This window comes from Pseudophryne corroboree, unplaced genomic scaffold (genome assembly GCF_028390025.1).
Source record: "Pseudophryne corroboree isolate aPseCor3 unplaced genomic scaffold, aPseCor3.hap2 scaffold_1181, whole genome shotgun sequence".
Classification (NCBI taxonomy): Eukaryota; Metazoa; Chordata; class Amphibia; order Anura; family Myobatrachidae; genus Pseudophryne; species Pseudophryne corroboree.
Window position 1 is genome coordinate 1 of NW_026967806.1, and position 15,323 is coordinate 15,323.

General features: G+C 44.7%; 1 protein-coding gene and 1 pseudogene across 1 annotated transcript; both read left to right on the forward strand.

Moving 5' to 3' along the window:
* Positions 1-7,300: 7,300 nt before the first annotated feature.
* LOC134990572 (gastrula zinc finger protein XlCGF17.1-like) lies at positions 7,301-11,708 on the forward strand. Its single transcript, XM_063950701.1, has one exon. The coding sequence runs from the start codon at positions 7,339-7,341 to the stop codon at positions 8,446-8,448; it is 1,110 nt and encodes a 369-aa protein (XP_063806771.1). The 5' UTR covers positions 7,301-7,338; the 3' UTR covers positions 8,449-11,708.
* A 3,496-nt stretch (positions 11,709-15,204) lies between these two features.
* LOC134990574 (5S ribosomal RNA) lies at positions 15,205-15,323 on the forward strand (annotated as a pseudogene).

Here is a 15,323-nt window from a genome sequence, read left to right on the forward strand (position 1 = left end):
TTCAAACTGAGGTAGCGCACAGCACTGCAGCTGTGCGCCATTGCTCCCACACTACACCCACATACTCCGGTCATTGTAGGGTGCAGGGGAGGGGGGCCCTAGGCAGCAATTAGGACCTCTTGGCAAAAGTTGGGCATATATACAGTTGGGCACTGTGTATATGCATGAGCCCCCGCCATAATTGTGTACAGAAACGCGGGACAGAAGCCCGCCACTGAGGGGGCGGGGCTTCTTCCTCAGCACTCACCAGCGCCATTTTCTCTCCACAGCTCCACTGAGAGGAAGCTCCCCAGGCTCTCCCCTGCAGATTCACGGTAGAAGAGGGTAAAAAGAGAGGGGGGGCACATAAATTAGGCACAAAAACATATTATACAGCAACTACTGGGTTAACACTAAGTTACTGTGTGATTCCTGGGACATATAGCGCTGGGGTGTGGGCTGGCATACTCTCTCTCTGTCTCTCCAAAGGGCCTTGTGGGGGAACTGTCTTCAAAAAGAGCATCCCCTGTGTATGTGGTGTCGGTACGCTTGTGTCGACATGTTTGACGAGGAAGGCTATGTGGAAGCAGAGCGGGAGCAAATGAATGTGGGGTTGCCGCCGACGGTGCCGACACCCGATTGGATGGATATGTGGAATGTTTTAATTGATGTTAATTCCTTTCATAAAAGGTTGGATAAAGCTGAAACCTTAGGACAGTTGACGTCTCAGCCCATGCCTGATCCTATGTTGCAGAGGCCGTCAGGGTCTCAGAAGCGCCCACTATCCAAAATTGTTGACACAGATACCGACATGGATTCTGACTCCAGTGTCTATTGCGATGATGCAAAGTTACAGCCTAAATTGGCTAAAGCCATCCGTTATATGATTATAGCAATGAAGGATGTGTTGCACATCACAGAGGAAACCCCAGTCCCTGACAAGAGGGTTCATATGTATGGGGAAAAAAAACAGGTGGTGACCTTTCCCCCTTTACATGAGCTAAAAGAGTTATGTGAAAAGGCTTGGGAATCTCCAGATAAAAAAACTGCAGATTTCCAAACGGATGCTTACGGCGTATCCTTTCCCGACAACGGACAGGTTACGCTGGGAATCCTCCCTTAGGGTGGACAAAGCTCTAACACGCTTTTCCTAGAGGGTAGCCCTGCCGTCACAGGATACGGCCACCCTAAAAGATGCTGCAGATAGAAAACAAGAGGGTACCCTGAAGTCCATTTATACACATTCAGGTACCTTACTAAGACCGGCAATTGCGTCGGCCTGTGTGTGTAGTGCTGTAGCAGCATGGACGGATACCTTATCTGAGGAACATGATACCTTGGACAAGGATACTATATTAATGACCCTGAGGCATATAAAAGACGCTATCCTATATATGAGAGATGCTCAAAGAGACATTAGCCTTCTGGGCTGTAGAATAAATGCAATGTCGATTTCTGCCAGAAGGGTCCTGTGGACTCTGCAATGGACAGGCGATGCTGACTCAAAAAGGCACATGGAGGTTTTACCTTACAAGGGTGAGGAGTTGTTTGGGGAGGGTCTCAGACCTGGTCTCCACAGCTACTGCTGGAAAGTCAAACTTTTTGCCATATGTTCCCTCACAACCTAAGAAAGCACCGTATTACCAAATGCAGTCCTTTCGATCACAAAAACACAAACTCCGAGGTGCGTCTTTTCTTGCCAGAGGCAAGGGCAGAGGAAAGAAGCTGCACAACACAGCTAGTTCCCAGGAACAGAAGTCCTCTCGGCTTCCACTAAATCCACCGCATGACGCTGGGGCTCCACAGACGGAGCTAGGCCCGGTGGGGGTGCGTCTCCGAAATTTCAGCCACAAGTGGGTTTACTCCCAGGTGGATCCATGGGCAATAGAGATTGTGTCTCAGGGATACAAGCTGGATTTCGAAGAGATGCCCCCTCACCGATACCTCAAATCGGGCCCGGCCAGCTTCCCCCTTAGAGAGGGAAATAGTGTTAGCTGCAATTCACAAATTGTATCTTGGGCAGGTGGTGGTCAAGGTTCCCATCCTTCAACAAGGGATGGGTTATTATTCGACCACGTTTGTGGTACCGAAACCGGACGGTTCGGTCAGACCCATATTGAATTTAAAATCCCTGAACATATACCTGAAAAGGTTCAAGTTCAAAATGGAATCGCTCAGAGCGGTCATCGCAAGCCTGGAAGGGGGGATTTTATGGTGTGTCTGGACATAAAGGATGCATACCTTCATGTCCCCATTTATCCACCTCCATCAGGCGTACCTCAGATTTGTGGTACATGATTGTCATTACCAATTCCAGACGTTGCCGTTTGGTCTCTCCATGGCACCGAGAATATTTACCAAGGTGATGGCGGAAATGGTGGTGCCCCTGCGAAAGCAAGGGGTCACAATTATCCCATACTTGGACGATCTCCTTATAAAGGCGAGGTCCAGAGAGCAGTTGCTGATCAGCGTAGCACGCTCTCGGGAAGTGTTACAACAGCACGGCTGGATTCTAAATATTCCAAAGTCGCAGTTGATTCCTACGACTCGTCTTCCCTTCCTGGGCATGATTCTGGACACAGACCAGAAGAGGGTTTATCTCCCGATGGAGAAGGCTCAGGAGCTCATGACACTGGTCAGAGACCTATTAAAACCAAAACATGTGTCTGTGCATCACTGCACGCGAGTCCTGGGAAAGATGGTGGCATCATATGAGGCCATTCCCTTTGGCAGGTTCCATGCGAGGACCTTTCAATGGGATCTGTTGGACAAGTGGTCCCGATCACATCTACAGATGCATCGGCTGATCACCCTATCCCCCAGGGCCAGGGTGTCTCTCCTGTGGTGGCTGCAGAGTGCTCACCTTCTCGAGGGCCGCAGATTCGGCATTCAGGACTGTGTCCTGGTGACCATGGATGCAAGCCTCCGAGGGTGGGGGCCAGTCACACAGGCAATAAATTTCCAAGGTCTGTGGTCAAGTCAGGAGACTTGCCTTCACATCAATATCCTGGAACTAAGAGCCATATACAACGCCCTACGTCAAGCGGAGACTCAGCTTCGCGACCAATCGGTGCTGATTTAGTCGGACAACATCACCGCAGTGGCTCATGTAAACCGCCAAGGTGGCACAAGGCGCAGGGTGGCAATGGCGGAAGCCACCAGAATCCTTCGCTGGGCGGAGAATCACGTAAGAGCACTGTCAGCAGTGTTCATTCCGGGGGTGGACAACTGGGAAGCAGACTTCCTCAGCAGGCACGACCTCCACCCGGGAGAGTGGGGACTTCATCAAGAAGTCTTCACGCAGATTGCAAGTCGGTGGGAACTGCCACAGGTGGACATGATGGCATCCCGCCTCAACAAAAAGCTACAAAGGTATTGCGCCAGGTCAAGAGACCCTCAGGCAATAGCTGTAGATGCACTAGTGACAACGTGGGTGTTCCAGTTGGTTTATGTATTCCCTCCTCTTCCTCTCATACCCAAGGTGCTGAGAATCATAAGAAAAAGAGGAGTGCGAACAATACTCATTGTTCCGGATTGGCCAAGAAGGACTTGGTATCCAGATCTGCAAAAAATGCTCTCAGAGGACCCATGGCCTCTGCCTCTAAGACAGGACTTGTTGCAACAGGGGCCCTGTCTGTTCCAAGACCTACTGCGGCTGCGTTTGACGGCATGGAGTTTGAACGCTGGATCCTAGCAGAAAAAGGCATTCCAGATGAGGTCATTCCTACGCTGATAAAGGCTAGGAAGGACGTGACTGCTAAACATTATCACCGTATATGGTGAAAATATGTTGCTTGGTGTGAGGCCAGGAATGCCCCCACGGAGGAATTCCAGCTGGGCCGTTTCCTTCACTTCCTACAGGAGGGAGTGACTTTGAGACTAAAATTGGGTTCCATTAAGGTCCAGTTTTCGGCCCTGTCTATTTTCTTTCAAAAAGAACTGGCTTCTCTGCCTGAAGTTCAGACGTTTGTAAAGGGGTGCTGCATATTCAGCCCCCTTTTGTGCCTCCATTGGCACCTTGGGATCTTAACGTGGTGTTGAGTTTCCTAAAGTCACACTGGTTTGAGCCACTTAAAACCGTGGAGTAAAAATTTCTCACGTGGATGGTGGTCATGCTATTAGCCTTAGCTTCAGCTAGGCGTGTGTCAGAATTAGCGGCCTTGTCATATAAAAGCCCCTATCTGGTTTTCTATATGGACAGGGCAGAATTGCGGACCCGTCCACAATTTCTGCCAAAAGTGGTGTCATCTTTTCATATAAACCAACCTATTGTGGTGCCTGTGGCTACTCGTGACTTGGAGGATTCCGAGTTACTAGATGTGGTCAGGGCTTTGAAGGTTTATGTAGCCAGAACGGCTAGAGTCAGGAAAACTGACTCGCTGTTTGTCCTGTATGCATCCAAAGAGCTGGATGCTCCTGCTTCAAAGCAAACTATTGCTCGCTGGATCTGTAACACGATTCAGCAGGCTCATTCTGCGGCTGGATTGCCGCTGCCAAAATCAGTAAAAGCCCACTCCACAAGGAAGGTGGGCTCTTCTTGGGCGGCTGCCCGAGTGGTCTCGGCATTTCAGCTTTGCCGAGCAGCTACTTGGTCAGGTTCAAACACTTTTGCAAAGTTTTACAATTTGATACTACAAGTCCCAACAAGCCTCCCCTGCAGGCTGGTACTTGGAGAACCTCAAGTACCAGCTTGTGGGGGGGGGGGGGGGGGGTAAACGGGCCCGCTTGTACCTGTAGTTCTACTACAAAAAAATACCCAAATAAACAGTACACACACACCGTGACAGTATAACTTTATTACATACATGCACACCGACACACACATACCTATGTTGACACGAAGCAGTCGGTCCTCTTCACCAGTAGAATCCACGGGGTACCTGTAAATAAAATTATACAACAATCCTGTGTAGATCGGTCCTCTTCTGAGCTTGTAATCCACGTACTTGGCAAAATAATAAAACGCAAAACACGATCCACGCACTGAAAGGGGTTCCATGTTTACACATGGGACCCCTTTCCCCGACTGGCGTGACCCCCCCCATGACTGCTGTCAAAGAGGGTCCCTTCAGCCAATCAGGGAGCGCTACGTCGTGGCACTCTCCTGATTGGCTGTGCGCGTCTGAGCTGACAGGCGGCGCATAGCACATAGGCGCTCCATTATATTCAGTGGTGGGAACTTTGCGGTCAGCGGTTGACCACGAGTAACCTCAACCGCTGACGCAAAGTTCCCACCATTGGATACAATGGAGCGCCTATGCGCTACATTGTATCTCGAGTGCGCCGCCTGACAACTCAGAAGCGCACAGCCAATCAGGAGAGTGCCACGACGTGGCGCTCACTGATTGGCTGAAGGGACCCTCTTTGACAGCAGTCACAGGGGGTCCCGGCAGTCGAGGAAAGGCAGGGCGTGGATCGTGTTTTGCGTTTTATTATTTTGCCAAGTACGTGGATTACAAACTCTGAAGAGGACCGATCTACACAGGATTGTTGTGAGTACAATTTTATTTACAGGTACCCCATGGATTCTACTGGTGAAGAGGACCGACTGCTTCATGTCAACATAGGTAAGTATTTGTGTGACGGTGTACATGTTAGTCACGGTGTGTGTGTACTGTTTTTATTTGGGTATTTTTTTTGCAGTAGAACTACAGGTACCAGCGCCCCCCCTGCATGCTGGTACTTGTGGTTCTCCAAGTACCAGCTTGCGGGGGAGGCTTGCTGGGACTTGTAGTTTTGCTACAAAAAATAATATTCTTTTCTCTTACATCCTAGAGGATGCTGGGGACTCTGTAAGGACCATGGGGTATAGACGGGCTCCGCAGGAGATAGGGCACTTTAAGAAAGAATTTGGATACTAGTGTGCTCTGGCTCCTCCCTCTATGTCCCTCCTCCAGACCTCAGTTTGAATCTGTGCCCAGACGAGCTGTCCATGTCACCTCTAGTAATCCCACATGAGCGTCCATGTCACCTCTAGTAATCCCACATGAGCGTCCATGTCACCTCTAGTAATCCCACATGAGCGCCCATGTCACCTCTAGTAATCCCAAATGAGCGTCCGTGTCACCTCTAATAATCCCCCATGAGCGTCCATGTCACCTCCTAGTAATCCCACATGAGCGTCCATGTCACCTCTAATAATCCCCCAAGAGCATCCATGTCACCTCTAGTAATCCCACATGAGCGTCCATGTCACCTCTAATAATCCCCCAAGAGCATCCATGTCACCTCTAGTAATCCCACATGAGCGCCCGTGACACCTCTAGTTATCCCACATGAGTGTCCATGTCACCTCTAGTAATCCCAAATGAGCGTCCATATCACCTCTAATAATCCCCCATGAGCGTCCATGTCACCTCCTAGTAATCTCACATGAGCGTCCATGTCACCTCTAATAATCCCCCAAGAGCATCCATGTCACCTCTAGTAACCCCACATGAGCGTCCATGTCACCTCTAGTAATCCCACATGAGCATCCATGTCACCTCTAGTAATCCCACTTGAGCGTCTGTGTCACCTCTAGTAATCCCACATGAGCGTCCATATCACCTCTAGTAATCCCACATGAGCGCCCATGTCACCTCTAATAATCCCCCATGAGCGCCCACGTCACCTCTAGTAATCCCACATGAGTGTCCATGTCACCTCTAATAATCCCCCAAGAGCATCCATGTCACCTCTAGTAACCCCACATGAGCGTCTGTGTCACCTCTAGTAATCCAACATGAGCGTTTGTGTCACCTCTAGTAATCCCACATGAGTGTCCATGTCACCTCTAGTAATCCCAAATGAGCATCCATGTCACCTCCTAGTAATCCCACATGAGCGCCCACGTCACCTCTAGTAATCCCACATGAGCGCCCATGTCACCTCTAATAATCCCACATGAGCACCCGTGTCACCTCTAGTTATCCCACATGAGCGTCCATGTCACCTCTAGTAATCCCATATGAGCACCCACGTCACCTCTAGTAATCCCACATGAGCGCCCACGTCACCTAGTAATCCCACATGAGCATCTGTGTCACCTCTAGTAATCCCACATAAGCGCCCATGTCACCTCTTATTATCCCCCATGAGCTTCCATGTCACCTCTAGTAATCCCATATGAGCGTCTGTGTCACCTCTAGTAATCCCACTTGAGCCTTCAGTGTTGATCAAGCTCCAGTCTAAGCATCCTATCTTTTGTTTTTTTAATAAACATAAAAGCACTGATTACAGGTAAAAAAAAATGGCAGTTATAGAATTATATATTGTGTCCTGTTACATCCTGGGTCTTGTCTGCTCATTTTATATATATTTTGTATTTTATTTCCAGCAGATGGACCCACAAGCAGGAATATCTCAGAAGTACATCTAATGTTATCCCTGGATTGTGACATAACAGATAATGACAGTAGACAGGATTCTCCAGGAGATAATCCCATTACCCCAATTATACATCCAGCTCTATCAACTAATCCCCCTGATCCTGGGAAATGTTCTCCTGATCACTCTGATATTGGTGCATCTATTACAGCTCTGAGATTAGATACAGAGTTTCCCTGTTCTACAGACGCCAAATGTTTTACACAGAACACAAACCGTATTACTCATCAGCCAGCTAAGGCAGGTGAGAGGCCATTTCCATGTTCTGAGTGTGGGAAATGTTTTACATATAAATCAAATCTTGTTACACATCAGAGAAGTCACACAGGTGAGAAGCCGTATTCCTGTTCTGAGTGTGGGAAATGTTTTACACAGAAATCAAATCTTGTTACACATCAGAGAAGTCACACAGGTGAGAAGCCGTATTCCTGTTCTGAGTGTGGGAAATGTTTTACACAGAAATCAGATCTTGTTACACATCAGAGAAGTCACACTGGTGAGAAGCCATTTCCATGTTCTGAGTGTGGGAATTTTTTTACATATAAATCAAATCTTGTTACACATCAGACAAGTCACACAGGTGAGAAGCCGTATTCCTGTTCTGAGTGTGGGAAATGTTTTGTAGAGAAATCAGGTCTTGTTATACATCAGAGAAGTCACACAGGTGAGAAGCCGTATTCCTGTTCTGAGTGTGGGAAATGTTTTGCATCTAAATCAAATCTTGTTACACATCAGAGAAGTCACACAGGTGAGAAGCCATTTTCCTGTTCTGAGTGTGGGAAATGTTTCACACAGAAATCAGCCCTTGTTACACATAAGAGAAGTCACACAGGTGAGAAGCCGTATTCCTGTTCTGAGTGTGGGAAATGTTTTGCATCTACATCAGATCTTGTTAAACATCAGAGAAGTCACACAGGTGAGAAGCCGTATTCCTGTTCTGAGTGTGGGAAATGTTTTGCATCTAAATCAAATCTTGTTAAACATCAGATAAGTCACACAGGTGAGAAGCCATTTTCATGCTGTGAGAGAAATAAATCCGCTCTTGTTGAACATATTAGACATTACCCAAGCACGGAACCATTTAAATCTTCTGGAGTATAATTATCACTGTCATGCAATGTTCCGCAAGGGTCAATCCTATCTCCTATGCGTCATGCAATATACAGTCTGGTCCATATATATTGGGACATCGACACAATTCTCATATTTTGGGCTCTATACACCACCACAATGGATTTGAAATTAGACAAACAAGATGTGCTTTAACTGCAGACTTTCCGCTTTAATTTGAGGGTATATACATCAAAATCAGGTGAACTGTGTAGGAATTAAAATGGTTTTTATATGTGCCTCCCACTTTTTAAGGGACCAAAAGTAATGGTACAAACTAAACAATCCTAAATCAAATATTGTAAATCAGATCAGTGCGATCGTCCAGATCAACAAAAAATACTTTACTACTTAATGTGGTCGCAGCCCGGATCAGTGTTTCGTGAATTGAGCTTTGACATATTTTCCAAGGGCGATCTGATTACCATCTCCTAGATGAAGATCTGGATACAATATCCATACTGATATGCAAATATTTATCTGGTACGCATATACATTTTGTGATAACTGAATTTAATCCCACATACGGAAATATACTACGCTATATAGCAATTCTTTGTGTCTCCTAGCAGCATTTAGATCCCAGTAGTAACCTGGACTAAAGAATGGGGGAATGATACGCCATGTGTCAAGCCGTAATCCGTACGCTATAATCTTGTGTGTGACAAAACTAGTGATGAGCGGATTCGGTTTTACTCTGTTCTCAAAACGGCATCTTATTGGCTTACAGATGTCATGTGTTTTGTATAGCCAATAAGATTCTGTTTTGAGATCCGAGTAAAACCGAATCCGCTCATCACTAGACAAAACTGATTGAAAAATACTACACCATAGTCGCTCTCTTGTTTCTTCCTTTGTTTCCAGAATCTTAAATCAAACTTTTACTTTTTAATATTTTGTTGCAAATCCTTTTGTCAGTTACAGCCTGAAGTCTGGAACGCATAGACATCACCAGACGCTGGGTTTCATCCCTGGTGATGCTATGCCAGGCCTCTACTGCAAATGTCTTCAGATCCTGCTTGTTCTTGGGGCATTTTCTCTTCCGTTTTGTCTTCATCAAGTAAAATGCATGCTCAATCGGATTCAGGTCAGGTGATTGATTTGGCCATTGCATAACATTCCACTTATTTGCCTTAAACGCTTTGGTTGCTTTCGCAGTATGCATCGGGTCATTGTCGATCTGCACTGTGAAGCGCCTTCCAGTGAGTTCCGAAGCATTTGACTGAATATGAGCAGATAAAATTGCCCAAAACACTTCAGCATTCATCCTGCTGCTTTTATCAGCAGTCACATTATCAATAAATACAAGGAAACCAGTTCCATTGGCATCCATACATGCCCACGCCATGACACTACCACCACCATGCTTCACTGATGAGCTGGTATGTTTTGGATCATGAGCAGTTCCTTTCCTTCTCCATACTCTTTTCTTCCCATCACTCTGGTACAAGTTGATATTTGTCTCATCTGTCCATAGGATGTTGTTCCAGAACTGTAAAGGCTTTTTTAGATGTTGTTTGCAAACTCTAATCTGGTCTTCCTGTTTTATTGCTCACCAATGGTTTACATCTTGTGGTGAACCCTCTATATTCACTCTTGTGAAGTCTTCTCTTGATTGTTGACTTTGACACATATACACCTATCTCCTGGAGAGTGTTCTTGATCTGGGCAACTGTTGTGATGGGGTTCATGCTATTTAGTACACTAGTAGTGTACTAAATAGCACGAACAGCTTGTAACGTAGAGTGGCAAGTTTAATCTTTCTATGTATAATGGAGAGAAATAAAAGCTTCTCCCTAAGTTCCTGGATGCCAAATCACTGTCCTTAGTATCTCTGTACAGTTTTTTCTATTAGAGTACTAATTAGCAGGAACAGCTTATAATGTACAACACAGATTCTCTAACGCCGACGATCTACAGTACTGTGTTGCTCGAACAGTTAGTTGCGTCAGAATACACTAATTTATATCTACTGTTATGTCTATACGTGCTCATTACCGCTGTGTATTTTAGATAGTGAATGAGTCACTCCTGCAGATTTACCCCGATTTGTGTGAAACCTGTGTGCACCCTTCTGTTGAATGTTTTACAATGGATTACACAGAAAAAATAATAAAGTGAATGTCACTGGAACACAAAAAAAATTGACACTTTGGGAATCGAACCCGGTACTCAGCGTGGCAGACCGGAGCCTTCATCGCTAGCCCACAGCACTGCATGGAAGATTCTCAAGTTCATGTGTAAAAGTACTGCAAAGAGCGATTCCTCCCCATTGGTGTTTGTTTATGCCGTTAGGGGACTCGGACACTCATTTTGTGCACTGTACATACTGTAAAGTCAATGAGCTACATTAGTTGTGTCTGCATACACAAGTGTTTTAACACGTTCATTTGCGTCTGTATAAACTATACATACAGGGATTTGGCATCCAGAAACTTAGGGAGGAGCTTCTATCTCTCCCCATTATACTTAATACTACGGGATTTGGACACTCGCATATCCCTAACATCAATAGACCATACTGTATCTGTAACACGTTCATTTGCATCTGTATATGCTGTACTATTTGCACCTGTACTGTATATACTGTTATAGACTTTATGACATACTGTAGCATAATGTAGCGTAATGAGACGCACCAGTAAAGTAGTTCTTACGCTGTAGTTCAGTATTGTATTTTAATGGAGACCACACGCTTGCGCATTGGTGATTTAAAAAAGCGACATCCGGTGGATGATCTTAGGTATTACACTCAAAGGTAACGCCAAACGCTCTGTGTGCCTTCCTACGACTAGGCGTGCCTCCTTGCGCCCAGGTACGCTGCGTATGCCTGATCGCGACTAACGCCTCAGCCAGCCAAGATAACGGAGGACCCGTCTGTATATTTAGTTCCTAAATAATACATCCCAAATGCTTAGGTCTTCTTTCTGCTGTTTATTTTGTATCTTGTGCTTTGTGTAAATGTGAATGTCTAATACCAGTTTCCACAATCTGTATTGCTGCACGACAATATGGCGGCCATTGGAACGTGTTTTCACTTCTAGTTTACCTAACTTGTTGCAGACACTCATCTTGATAAGGAGTGTCAGAGTGTTTTCAGATACAAGATCCTATCCATATATACCCTGTACATTACCATGTGCATTAGAGTCACCCAGGTTCCATCTGCGTTGGTTTGTTGTATGTTACATCTATATGGTGCGGATACTCCCCTGTATGATTTCATAATAAAAGCTTTTGTCTGCATCTAATTATTGCATTATAGCTTTTATTTTTATTCTGTTTTATATTCCTATCTGAGTAATTACGCCATAATGTCTAATCTCGGAGTGGATCCCAGAAGATGTAAAGAAACCGTGTAAGTGTTCCATCATTCTGTTACGTGTAAGCATACAGGTAAGTGATGGCACGGTGGTCACTGACCATCACATTCCGGTGGTATAATGGAAGTGGGACTGTCTGGGCTTATTCTAGTCTACTGCAGAAATAAAAAAATCAGCCTTTATCCTGCTTAAAAAAATTACAAAGCACATAAATCAAGCTTGGTAGGACAAGACAGAAGCCACATTAATGGTGGCACATCATATGGGCCCTCATTCCGAGTTTTTTGCAACGGAGCGATTAGTCGCTAATGCGCATGCACAATGTTCGCAGTGCATCTGCGCCAAGTAAATTTGCTAATAAGTTTGGTATTTTACTCACGGCTTTATGAAGAAATTTCTTCGTTCTGGTGATCGGAGTGTGATTGACAGGAAGTGGGTGTTTCTGGGCGGAAACTGGACGTTTTACGTGTGTGTGCGAAAAAACGCTTGCGTTTCTGGGAAAAACGCGGGAGTGTCTGAAGAAATGGGGGAGTGTCTGGGTGAACACTGGGTGTGTTTGTGATGTCAAACCAGGAACGAAACTGACTGAACTGATCGCAGTGGCAGAGTAAGTCTCGAGCTACTCACAAACTGCAAAGAAATTTCTATACGCAAATCTGCTAATCTTGCGTTCGCAATTCTGCTAAGCTAAAATACACTCCCAGAGGGTGGCGGCTTAGCGTGTGCAAAGCTGCTAAAAGCAGCTAGCGAGCGAACAACTCGGAATGAGGGCCATAGGCTGAAGACCCATGCTTCTGGTATATATGGCATAACTCACTCTTTGCCCACAAAAACCTTCCTTTCACCATTCACAATGTCCACCATTGCCCCTTAAGAAGGGACACAACTTTCCTTTGCTTGTTCCACCTCCTCCTCTACAGAGCCCAGGACCACCTTCATGTTTATCTGGAGGCCTGACATCTGGGAGGTTTGTGGCCTGAGATGACCACAGAACCACCAGGTAGTGGGCAAGAAGAATCCACAGACTCCCCAGGACCTGGAGAGTCCAAAGAGCCACCCTGCATGAGGTAAAGAAGGGTCAACCACAGGGTCTGGCTTACCTATTTCCTTCCTAAAAGCTGCTCTTTACCCAGTTTGGTACCTGTGGGCTCCCACTCCCTCCCACTCCAATTCCCTTGACAGTCCTTACCCTATACCTTATACTATATATATATATATATAGTCAAAAAATGGAGAGCGCACTCTTGGTTATATAAGAAGTAACAACTTTTACTTTGTAGCATTTGATTACATACATTAAAAGTTAAAATTCATCAGCATGGTGTTTCCACCGCAACTTAGCCAGTATATCTCCCGAACCACAGCTCGTCTGGTCTCCGCCTCTGAATCCGGGGGATGACGTCACGGCGTCTACGTCACTTAGCCACGGCCAACGCGTTTCGTACGTCAGGTACTTCGTCAGGGGGTGTGGTTAATTAACAACTTGATCTCTTTATATACCCGTTGTAGGTATTGTTCTCAATTAATTACAACATGATTTCACTTAAAAATACAAATAGACATTTCATACAACTTATAAACCATTGGCATTCCACAATTACATCACAGAAGATAAGCTCAAATTATCCACATTTTCATTATCGATTATCCAAGACTAATAATAACCTTACACGATTTCACATCAATGAACCTATTAATTAACATTACAGCTGGAGTCCATCTCATACATGAATGAACAGCAAATTAGCTCATATGATCCATTCACACAAAGGTATATATCCTACCCTCTGTGTAATACTTTTGTATAATATTTTTCTCTAAAACATCCCAGTGGAAATTAATTAAAATCGTTCTGATCTTTAAAGCTAATGTGTCTATTCTCTTCAGTCATTTGCCGCGTACATGCTATTCGAGCACACCAGTCGGGACGTAGCCGCTGCCACTGGTACACTCTAACATACATGCACACAGTGTCAGCCTTCCAAGAATGGCACAATATCACAGCCTTCATTCAAACCATCTGGAGCCAGTGTATTTAGTGTGTAGATCCAAAAGGTTTCTCGCTTTGAAAGCAAATTGAGGATGTTACCTTTCCTCATCCAATTCTACCCGCTCAATAGCTTTAAATGAAAAACCTCGTAATTGTGAGTCACAGCAATTTGTGAAATGTCGTGGCACACTATGGTTTTCAACTTTATGAATGCTATTACGTGTGTGCTCCAAAATCCTCAATTTAAGCACTCGCTTAGTTTTGCCTACATAGCGTTTCCCACATTTACACTCTAAAAGATAAATCACATATGTACTAAGACAGCTTAATTTCCCCTTAATTTTCCATGATTTAGAATTATTGGAATTAAAAAATTGTTTATGATCCTTATTAACATATTGGCATACCTTACATTTAGTACATGCATAGAATCCCTCCAATCTATCAGCTCGTGGTACAGTAACATTCTTCAAATTACTAGGAGCTAATTTACTCTTAAGGGAACAGGATCTTCTAAATACTACCTGTGGGTGTGTTGGAATCACTTTCTGTAGTATCGGATCTAGATGTAAAACATCCCAATGTTTCTGTAAGATCTTTTTAATAACATTCCCTTTAGTATTGTACTTAGTTATAAATGGAATGGAGAATCTCTCCTGGTCATGTTCTCTTTGTTTGTACATCACTAGTTCAGATCTGTTTGTTTCTTTCTTTCGCCCTATTAAAGGCACCCTCAATATATATAGACAGGCTGTGAGGACCGGCACTCCCCCTCCTGGACTTAGTGCTTGGGTGCCATCTCAGATAAAACTGGATAGTAAACAACAAAGCAGGCGGCACTCCAAGTCTGTTTGAGATTCAAGTGTATTTCACACACAAGTGATCCGACGTTTGTCAAGGGGCGCTTGGACCCCGAAACGTCGGATCACTTGTGTATGAAATACACTTGAATCTCAAACAGACTTGGAGTGCCGCCTGCTTTGTTGTTTACTATATATATATATATATATATATATATCTTTAGGATTGTTGAAGTATCTTCAATTTGTGATTTTGCTAAAATATGATATAACCACAGGATATCTGCTTTTGGGAACTAATGTTTATTGGAATTTTGTGTGCTAAATCATATACACCCAGAATTGTGGATTAATCCCTGTTAGACAATTATATATAATCTCCTGTGTGTTTCTCATTGCACTGAATTTTATGCATTATTGGGGATCAATCCCTGTTAGATTATCATACTCAGCTATTGTACTTACATCACTGCCTGATTTCTTTTGCTCTCATTAGTATAACAATCAGCACAAATGTTGCTTAATGCTCTGTTCTTATACCAACAATAATTCAGGCATTTATGATATGCTCAAAATAAACAATGTGTATGAGTATCCGCACACTGGAATTGACTGCACAGATTGGAGAATATCCACCTACAGTCAAACCGCACTGAGTATGCCCAATCTCGTCTGATCTTGGAAGCCATACACTGCAGGGTCTGGTCAGTACCCGGTTGGGAGACCACCAGGGAATACTAGGTACTGTAGGTA

What these genes read in the sequence shown, in the direction of transcription:
- LOC134990572 (XM_063950701.1), top strand. Translation starts at nt 7,339, where the DNA reads ATGTTATCCCTGGATTGTGACATAACAGATAATGACAGTAGACAGGAT.